Below are 10,427 nucleotides of genomic sequence, written 5' to 3' on the forward strand. Positions count from 1 at the left end.
AAAAAAATAGTTGGCAACAAGCACCATTGGATAGGGAGTGGGCTGGGAAGGGAGGAGAAATCTGCTCTGGTTCATATTGCAACAGAAACCATCCCAGTTTGCACTTCTTGAAGCAAATTGCGGCTGTTATTCCAAATTCACACTTTTCTTAATTTCGTGATGGGGTTCTCCAAGGGGGGGGGGAACCTGGAGGGAAAAAGGAGAATGTTGCTGCTGTTGTTTATTGATGGTCCTTCACCCTAAGGTGCCAGGGAAGATTACAATGTTTAAATGCAATATTAACAGTTTAAAACAACCTACAATCGCAGAAATAGCGTGGGTCCTAAAAAAAAACCCCAGACCTCTCCGGTCTCAAATAATGCGAAAGGCAGGGAAAGCGATGTACAGAAATGCCTTATATTGTGGGGAACGGCTTGCAAAAAAGTGTGTGAGAGACAGAATCATGTGCGAGGGTGTAAACATTAGGAGAAATGCATGCCCAAAATGCTAGAGAATTTCCACGAGGACTTTTTTTTTTATTTAATTGCAAGCGGCTTTTTTAAATCTGAGGAGCCAAAGAAGGACAAATGAGAAAGCTATTGAAACCAAAACAGGCCATTTTTCACACTCCCTTATCTTAGACGGCAGGACTGGAGGGGGCTCACGGTTTTGGTTACCCCCTCTTCTCCTGCCCCGGCTGCCTGTCTTAAGGAAATGGGAACACTCTTCATTTGAAAAGAAATCTTTATTTGTTTGGTTTTCAGTCTGTGCAGTCCCTGAGTCGAAATCCCTGAGATCTTGAGCAGAACGGTCCCCGGGTGGTCAAGGGAAGAAAGAGAGAGAGAAACCCGTTTTTTTGGCCCAGCAAGCTGGTCCTCCTTTGGGGCAGCTGTCCAGGGTGCTGATCTTGCAGCAAGGGATGGCCTGCAACCCGCCAAGGCCGCAATACATTTAAAGCGCTGTGCCTGCTACTTTAAACAGCCGTGGCTCCCTCCCCCTGGAAATCCCGGGAACTGTAGTTTGCTAAGGGTGCTAAGCGTTGTTAGGAGACCTCCCAACCCCTTCATAGAGCTACGATTCCCAGAGCGGTTTAGCAAACGATCCCTTTTCCTAGGGAACTCTTTCCCATCAACTGGCGCTTGAGCTCTTATGGCTCCCATCAGCCTCGTCAGATACCACCATGGTCAACAGCCAGAGGAGGTGACACAGGCGTTGAAAGGATCCGTGACTTCAGAGGAGAAGCAAAAAAAAAAAAAAGTAGTGGCAAGGTCTCTCCCCCTCCCCCTCCTCCCACACCAAACGTAACAAAGTAAACGTCTGCAAACAACATTTAAAGAATATAAAACACAACATTTCTTCTCATTGATGATGGACCAGGAAGGTTTATGATGGAGCTGTAATAAGTCCAGTGTACGCAGCCAGAGATGGGTTTGCGGTTTCCTGCCCATCACTCTCCCCTCACCACCCAGATTTGTTTGGAACTCCATTTTCATTCCCAAGTTTCTAGTCCTTACCGGCTGCAAAGATGAGCTGCAGAGCGTGCAGGCTTCCGAAGACATAGGAAGGAAGGCTGGGAGGGGCTTCCAGGGGCTGAGTTTCCGATAGGGCCACCCACCCAGCAAACAAGTTCTGTGGGTGCTACCGGCCTGCCAAAGAGATCACGAGAAGCACCCCTCGTCTTGTTTTCTCACCACAGGGTGAACCCATTTATTCTTCTCCAGTTGGCCTGATCCAACAGGGCTCATCTCATGCCCTGATGGAACCTCCAGGCCCAGAAGCAGTCTATCTGGATCCATAGCTTCTTACAGGCTAGGTCCTTGAAGGATTTGGCTGATGTTAAATTTCATGTCTCCCCCTCCCCACCCCGCATACGTGTTCCTTTCCACCTTTTTTTCTCCTCTCCTCCTCCTCCTCCTCCTCGGTGGGTTTCACAACTTCCCCTCGTCGATGAGACGGTTCATCCCCTCGCAGATCTTCTTCAGCCGCGACTGGTAGGGTTCCCCGGGGCTGTAGAGCTTGGCCAGGAGCTCCGTGTCGGCGAAGTGGTCGAAGACGTGCCGGATGCGGCCGTGAGACTTGGGCGTCAGGTGCTTCTCGACCAGCCGGAGCAGCAGGTCACGGCAATCCCTCAGCAGCTCAGCCAGGACGGCCTTCTCGAAGGTGAACTCCACCTCGTGGAAGCTGATGGCCGTCATGGCTCCTTGGTGCAGCTTCCTCTTGAACTCCTCCGCCAGGCCCAGCTCCTCGGGGCTGAAGCGGTTGTTGCGGTACAGGACGGAGATCTTGACCGCCACCTTGATGAGGTTCTTGATGACCTTCTGGGACTCGGTCCGGTTCTGCGTGTACTCCTTGGAGATCCGGTAGAGCTCGTCCAGGATCTCGCTGCTGGTGTCGTCAATGAACATATTGGCCATGGACTTGCTGGCCATCCGGCTGAGGATCTTCTTCTCGGCCTGCATGGCCAAGTTGCGGGAGCTGAACGCCTCCATCGTGGCTGCCTGGAAAAGCCAACAGAGAGGTTTTATAAGGCTGTCTGGACTCGCCCCAGGATAACCCTCCTCTCCCCAGGCCACTGTTAAGGATAGTGATTTAATTTCCTGAAATGGGAATATTTACTCATGTTAAATTACTGTGTACTTTTAACATGGGGTTCCCCCCCTCTCATGTGATTGACTGACTGTGAGTCACATGACAGCGGCATTCCATTTCTGTTGTGACTGTTATTCCACTAACTGTCGTTTTTAACTGCTTTCTGTTTGTGTGTGAGAGGGAGAATGGCTGCTGAGAGAGACTTCTCAGGACGGTGTTTTGTCTGTGTGATCTGTCTGAACATTCTCCATGTCGAACCAGAATTCGGAGGTGAGGAATATAGGAGTTATCTGTGGGATAACCAGCTTGATATAACCAACATGCTTAAGTCTTAATTAATGCACGAAGGGGTTAAAACCATAGAGTAAGCTGTCCTGCCAGGCTTAGCTCACCTTGGGAGGGACTTGGGTAATCAAGACTTTGTTCCCCTCCAATCTACCTGAGAAGCTCAGTGAGCTGGTTGCTCCAAGCTCAGACTGCATGGCTCTTACAAGCCATTCTTGTGTTCCTATACCAATAATTTAAGAACTTTCACCACTGTAATGAAGCCACGTTTTACTGCCTGTGCATTTTCTGAATGCTGTATGGAAAAAGCACATGAATATGACCTTTAGAGAGTTTGTAAGTAAACCATTTTTAACTTACCAAACATGTTGTCTTTTTCTATGGTAGGGGAAGAGGGGACTATTCTGGAGCTCATTCACAAGAGCATATTTTAAAAGCCTAACGACCTATGTTTCCACACTTATTTTGTGATTTTAAATCTCTGGACGGGCTCTCTTACCAAAGAGTACTTGCCCCAAACCTGCATCTTGGCTTCCATGGAATTCTGCTTTTATATAACTATTCCCAGTGTGGTGTAGTGGTTAAGAGCGGTAGACCCGTAATCTGGTGAACCGGGTTCGTGTCTCCGCTCCTCCACATGCAGCTGCTGGGTGACCTTGGGCTAGTCACACTTCTCTGAAGTCTCTCAGCCCCACTCACCTCACAGAGTGTTTGTTGTGGGGGAGGAAGGGAAAGGAGAATGTGAGCCGCTTTGAGACTCCTTCGGGTAGTGAAAAGCGGGATATCAAATCCAAACTCTTCTTCTTCTCTTCTTCTTCCCCCCGCCCTTGCCACCAACAAAATCAAGGGTGGGGCATTCAGCCCCTGGAGCAATTTCATGGGGGTGCGGATAGCACTGAGGGAGAGGAGCAAAGCAGGAAAAGTGGGTGGTGGGTGACAGAGAGAGAGAGAGAGAGAGAGAGAGACAGACAGACAGAGAGAAGTCTATAATACTGTCTACCAGTGGCTCTGGCCTTGCCCATTGTCAGCATGCAGCCCCAGACAGATATCCATTATTCTGCGGCAGCAAAACAATCTAATGCAATTCTAGGCAGCACCGACAGAAGTCTACTGTCCAGATCAAGGGGAGTGATAATACTGCTGTATTCTGCCTTGGTCAGATCCCACGTGAAATTATGTGTCCAGTTCTGGGCACCACAGTTTGAGAAGGAGATTGACGAGCTGGAAAGTGTGCAGAGGAGGGCGACCAAGATGATCAAGGGTCTGGAAACCAAGCCTCATGAGGAACGGTTGAGGGAGCTGGGTAGATATGAGAGCCACCTTCAGACATGGGAGATGGAGCAAGCTTGTTTTCTGCTGCCCTGGAAGGTAGGGCCCAAACCGACGGCTTCAAGGTACAAGAAATGAGATTCCAATGAAACACCAGGAAGAACTTTCTGAGAGTAAGAGCTGTTTGCCTCCTGGCAAACAGAAGGGGAAGAAATGGAGGCAGTGAGAGATTTCACTTTCTTGGGTTCCATGATCACTGCAGATGGTGACAGAAGTCACGAAATTAGAAGACGCCTGCTTCTTGGGAGAAAAGCAATGACAAACCTAGACAGCATCTTAAAAAGCAGAGACATCACCTTGCTGACAAAGGTCCATATAGTTAAAGCTATGGTTTCCCCAGTAGTAATGTATGGAAGTGAGAGCTGGACCATAAAGAAGGCTGATCACCAAAGAATTGATGCTTTTGAATTATGGTGCTGGAGGAGACTCTTGAGAGTCCCATGGACTGCAAGAAGATCAAACCTATCCATTCTTAAAGAAATCGGCCCTGAGTGCTCACTAGAAGGACAGATCCTGAAGTTGAGGCTCCAGTACTTTGGCCACCTCATGAGAAGAGAAGACTCCCTAGAAAAGACCCTGATGTTGGGAAAGATGGAGGGCACAAGGAGAAGGGGACGACAGAGGATGAGATGGTTGGACAGTGTTCTCGAAGCGACTAGCCTGAGTTTGGGCAAACTGTGGGAGGCAGTGGAGGATAGGGGTGCCTGGCGTGCTCTGGTCCATGGGGTCACCAAGAGTCGGACACGACTGAACGACTGAACAACAACAACAACAACAAGAGCTGTTTGGCAGTGGAATGGGCTCGCCTGGAAGGTGGTGGACTCTCCTTCCTTGGAGGTTTCTAAACAGAGGTTGGATGACCATCTGTCATGAATGCTTTAGCTGAGATTCCTGCATTGAAGGGGGTTGGTCTAGATAACTCTTGAGTTCCCTTCCCACCCTACAATTCTATGATTCTGTTAATGTGGCCCTTGACAATATACATATATATTACACACTCCTGCAATAAAGGAAGGGTGTATGCGTGTGTTTCTGCGAGAGGGGAGGGTGTGGAGAGAAAGAATATTCTCACCCATCAATGGGACACTCGAAGCAGCCAAACATCTGCGGAACTGACCGCAGGAAGGTATATTTGCATGCTCAGATAAGGAGCAGGTGGTTGATGCTGGGCATGAATGACAGACCCAAAATGCCGGCTGAGTCCGGAAGGAGCTAAATCTGAGAGTCTCGGAGCGATGTGGCAAACCGAGACAGTTCTGCATTTCTGCACATAACGTGCCTGTGGTTTTTGCTCGCTGTGAGGAAGTGGGCCTCAGTCAAATCCTGCTTTAAGATGCCACTGCCTTGGCCCAAACACAGATGAATGTGGCTACCCCTCTGGGAACCGTACCTACCTTAACTCTTTTTTTATTTAATTGCAATGATTTAATCTCTGCTTGGTCTCTCCGTTCCTCCTCAATAGGGTGAGATGTTCGGGGATGCCCAGCGAAGAACGTGGGGTCGTGGCAGTCTTTGTGCGCCGCCACCTCAACGGAGCGGGTCTCTCCTTCCGTTCCTCTGAACCAGTGTGCGCCACCAAATCTCCAAGCTGGTTTTTCTGTCCCCTCTTCCTTTTAAAACCAGCGTCCGAGAGGGATCCGCCAGGCACCGTTGCAGCCCAGCCTTCTCACGATGCCTCGGAATATATTTTTAAAAGTCAGCGTTTCCTTCCCTTCTCCCCTCCTCGCCACCCCCACAGATGCACTGGGGTTTCCTGTTTTCATCCTTCTGTCACAAGCCAAGAAGCTCAGCTCCTTCCTGAAGTCTGTTTCAGAGTTTCAAGGTGGCGGTTGCACAGCACACAATGGAGACCTCCTGACCTTTCGCTCTCAACCCCTGCCCAATTTCTTTCTCCTTTTTTGGGACGAACATCTTGAGCGAGAGAATCACCAGCCCCAGGAAAAGGCAGAGTCGAGATCCCTGTTTGCAAGAAAAGCTTTTGGGTGGTGGTTGGGACTCAGGCATGATGAGGGCCGCCGGTCTTTAGTAGTGGGAAAATACAGTCCCTTACGATCTGCTCACGCCACACCTTGCAATACTTGTTGGATGCTTGAAGGGGAGGGCTGTGCAGCTCAGTGGTTAGAGCACCTGCTTTGCATGCAGAGGTTCAGTCCCCAGTGACATCTCTAAACGGGTCAGTGGTTGGACTTCGTAGAATCGTAGAGTTGGAAGGGACCCCAAGGGTCATCTAGTCCAACCCCCTGCAATGCAGGAATCTCGGCTAAAGCACCCAAGACAGATGGCCATCCAACCTCGACTTAAGGCAGCTTCCGACACTGCTGTTTAAATCAGCCCCTTAATCAGGACATTGAGGACTGGAACCTTGTTTTATTTTTGAAGGAAAGCTGCAGAACTCAATGGTTAAAGTACAGTGGCACCTCTATTTACATTCACCTCCGGTTATGTATCCTTTGGGATACGTATGCAGCAAACCCGGAAGTATTTTTCTGGGTTTCGCCCCGCGCGCATGCACAGAAGCGGTCCCTCCGGTTGCGGAAACCTCGGGATCCGACTGGCGCTCCGGAACGGATCCCGTCCGCAACCGGAGGTACCACTGTACATGCTTGTCTGACTCAGCACAAGGCAGCTTCCTAAGTCAGCCCTTGACAAAGACTGGGAACTTAGCATTATTTCAAAGCGAGAATTGATGCTTTTGAATTATGGTGCTGGAGGAGACTCTTGAGAGTCCCATGGACTGCAAGAAGATCAAACCTATCCATCCTTAAAGAAATCAGCCCTGAGATCCTGAAGTTGAGGCTCCAGTACTTTGGCCACCTCATGAGAAGAGAAGACTCCCTGGAAAAGACCCTGATGTTGGGAAAGATGGAGGGCACAAGGAGAAGGGGACAACAGAGGACGAGATGGTTGGACAGTGTTCTCAAAGCTACTAACATGAGTTTGGCCAAACTGCGAGAGGCAGTGAAGGATAGGCGTGCCTGGCGTGCTCTGGTCCATGGGGTCATGAAGAGTTGGACACGACTGAACGACTGAACAACAACAACAACAGTCGTAACTTGGATCCCGAACGCCTTGGTACTCAGACGTTTTGGTTCCCGAATGCCGAAAACCCAGAAGTGTTTGTTCCGGTTTGCAGACATTCTTTGGAACCTGAACGTCCGACGCGACTTCCGCGGCTTCCGATTGGCTGCGGGAGCTTACCGCAGCCAATCAGAAGCTGCGCTTTTGGTTTCTGAATGTTTTGGAAGCCAAACGGACTTCTGGAACGGATTCCGTTCGACTTCCAAGGTTCGACTGTAGGTAGAGCACATGTTTCACATGCAGAAGCTCCTGGATTGTCTCCTGTCTGAAAACCTGGGCAGCTGCTGCCAGTCAGTGCGGACAACACTGAGCTAGATGAACCAATGGTCTGACTCAGCAGAAGGCGGCTTCTCCCCCCCCCCCGTTTAAACCAACCCTTCATTCAGAACCATGAGGACTGGAATCTTATTCATTTTAAAGGGAAGGATAATAGCTCTGCTTTGCAGGCAGACGGTCCCAGGCTCAATCCCAAAAGGCATATCCAGGTAAGAGACCCCTGTCTAAAACCCTGGAGACCACCTGCCAGTAAATGTGGGGAACACTCGGCTAGATGAACCCCACCAGCTTGACCCCACTCGGCTAGATGAACCCCACCAGCTTGTCTTCTTCCTGTGTTTCACATCCTTGTGTGGTTTGCAAAGGGAAAAAGAAAAAACGAGTAAAGAAAAAGAATCTTGCAGCTACATCCTTGCCTCTTGCATACCCTGTCCCCTTTTAACGATTCCTCTGTTCCAGGAGGGAGGATGCTAATTAGCTGGATGACGAGCCGCAGTTTAGCCTTGCCACTTAATGGCTTCCTGGCTCTGTGTAATAATAAATGAGTATGTCTTAATTGCAGGGGACTGAAATAGACATCCTTGACGGTGTGTGGACGCAGGCACAAGCCCTCGGAAGGCATATCTGGGTCATTTCCTCTAGGTGTGCCACCTCCCCCTGCTGTATCCTGGCAGGGTCTGGGTAGCTGCGCAGCAGGCAGAAATTCAACAGGTGCAGCCCTCGTAAGTTCCCTTCGTTCTATGAGGGCTGGGTCACTGAGCTAGAGTCACAGCAAGGTAACGTAAAACGAGGGTCCCCGGCTGTCTCCTCAACGGCATACTCGGGTTCGTGGCAACAGAAGTAGAAACAGGCAGCCTGCGAGGCGAAACTGTTTTTCCACACTTCCGCCATCTCAGCGAAAAGAAGAAAAGCAGAACTTGAAAGGCATTGATGGGGAAATGCGAGTGAAGCTTTTGAAACTGGGAACAGTAAGGGGAGAGAAGGGGGTGGGGAGAGACTTTCCTGCCTTGCAAGCGTGGAATTTAGGGTTTTCTGCCGAGTGAATTTGATTGGCGGGAGGCCCTAAAAGGCGACATGTGATTGACCCGCGGAACTTCCTTCCACATGACGGGGTGACGGCTGTTAAGTTAGCCTGCCTTTCAAAGAAAGGGTTGCGCAGATTCTTGGAGAGGCTGCATCTGTCTACAGGAACCTCCATGTACAGGTATAGGCTACATTACTGAACATTTGATACCGGGGACAAATAGTGGCAGGGAGCTTTCTCCACAGTGTCGGGGAAACTGGATACAAAGCAAGATGGAACTATTTGGGTCTGATACGGCAAAGCGGTTCTTCCAGGGCTGAGACAATGGGAGTCCTCACGTTGGAAAACTGTGGCCTACTCTCTTTGCCAAAGGTCCCGAAAATGGGGGAAAAGACTAATCTGTGCCTCACCCATGCATCACCTTTGTGCAGCTGCATTTTAAAGCCTTGAGGACTAGGACCTTGCTGTACACTCTCCAAAGAAAGTAAGGCACTGAATCATGAACCCAACACCATTCTCTCCATTTGAATAGCACTGTGGCCAAATGTCCACAACCCTAGAGGATGCCCTCTGGCAAACACTTTATACATTTTGCCCACACGTCGTCTCATCTTAAAGGATGATAACCATTCAGACTAGCTTCCCAGCAGTGATGAGTTTCAACCAGTGAACCCTTGGGCCCCCATCCAACTCTGCGATTCTGTCAGGCTTTTCATGGGCCTTCAGCGCATTAATTCCCATGTGCCCAGTCTCAAATATCTGAGGTCTGTTTACTCAGCATGGGGTGGCGACACACTCTGCCCATGCCCAGGGGCGCTGCGGTTCTCTCCGAAGACTTTTCATGCCCCAAGCAAAGCCCTGACTTAGAAGCTTAGCTTCTGGGGCCAAGGCTTTCCCTGATCTTAACCTGCGGACACACTTCCCGGTTTTTCGTTCTCTCGCCGCCCCGGTGACTCAACCCCGCCGACTTGTCACGGCTCGCCCGGGAGGAGCGCGAACGCTCGGTGTTTGTTAGAAACCAGAAGAGAGACCGACGGGCGTCTCCTTGCCAAAACAGACCTGCCTTCTCTGCCCCTTTGCTCTGAAGCGCCTCTGTGCTAAGCCGTCTCGGCAAAGCGTGCCTCACTCACCGTGGGACCACGACGCTCTGCAGGTCCCCCGCCAGGCTTCGAGGAGCGAAAGGAGAAGCAGCCCAGACCCGGCAGGCAGCAGCGAGGCTGTCGGTTGGCCTCAGGGAGACTTCCTCGAGCGACAGGCCCGCCCTGCGTCAGCTGACGAATCTCGGCTTCATTCTTCACAGGCGGAAAGCACAGCCGCCTGTTGAAAGGTGCCCAGGGAGCAGAGCAAGTGGCCGGCCGCCTCGACCGTCTGCATATTTTGTGACCTGCGCCTCTGCTATGTTAGCATCTGTACCCTGGGGGCTTCCCCCCGCTCCTGCTGGGAGGTTCAGCTCTAGACTTGACCAGACAAGGCCTAACCTGCATACCTGAGCATTCGTGTGTGTGTGTGTGTTTCTCTCTGCATCGCTGGCGCCCATGGGGATGCCGGTGCAATGCCTTGGCGGCAGTGGCGTCTTATAAGGCAGAGCATTTGGTTCATTTATATACTGCATTTTTCTGTGTACAGCCATACCTCCAGTTACAATAGCTGCGGGTTGCGTTTGTCACGGGATACGAACGCGCCGAACCTGGAAGTACCGGAACGGGTTACTTCTGGGTTCGGCGGTTCGCGCATGCGCAGAAGCACCGAATCGCGCCGCGCACATGCGCAGACGCGGCGCTTCATGTTACGTTCTGCTCATGTTGTGAACAGGACTCTGGAACGGATCCCGTTTGCAACCAGAGGTCCCACTGTATAGTACTGTACT

The 10,427-nt window shown here is 50.7% G+C and overlaps 1 protein-coding gene across 3 annotated transcripts; it reads right to left on the bottom strand.

Moving 5' to 3' along the window:
* Window positions 1-1,883: 1,883 nt before the first annotated feature.
* Window positions 1,884-9,936, bottom strand: TNFAIP8L2 (TNF alpha induced protein 8 like 2). 3 transcript variants are annotated; one of them, XM_033136311.1, is made up of 2 exons: window positions 9,691-9,936; window positions 1,884-2,477 (listed from the first exon to the last, which is right to left on the bottom strand). In XM_033136311.1, exon 2 carries the CDS (start codon window positions 2,466-2,468, stop codon window positions 1,908-1,910), a length of 561 nt encoding a protein of 186 aa, XP_032992202.1. In that variant the 5' UTR covers window positions 2,469-2,477; window positions 9,691-9,936; the 3' UTR covers window positions 1,884-1,907. The 3 variants fall into 3 exon arrangements, with proteins under 3 accessions (XP_032992202.1, XP_032992200.1, XP_032992201.1); XM_033136309.1 differs by lacking the exon at window positions 9,691-9,936 and adding an exon at window positions 5,634-5,689; XM_033136310.1 differs by lacking the exon at window positions 9,691-9,936 and adding an exon at window positions 5,577-5,599.
* Window positions 9,937-10,427: the final 491 nt, after the last annotated feature.

The sequence above is a fragment of the Lacerta agilis genome, chromosome 17 (assembly GCF_009819535.1).
Source record: "Lacerta agilis isolate rLacAgi1 chromosome 17, rLacAgi1.pri, whole genome shotgun sequence".
In the NCBI taxonomy this organism is placed as follows: Eukaryota; Metazoa; Chordata; class Lepidosauria; order Squamata; family Lacertidae; genus Lacerta; species Lacerta agilis.

Excerpts from the sequence above, each read along its gene's own strand:
- TNFAIP8L2 (XM_033136311.1), bottom strand. The coding sequence starts at position 2,468 with ATGGAGGCGTTCAGCTCCCGCAACTTGGCCATGCAGGCCGAGAAGAAG.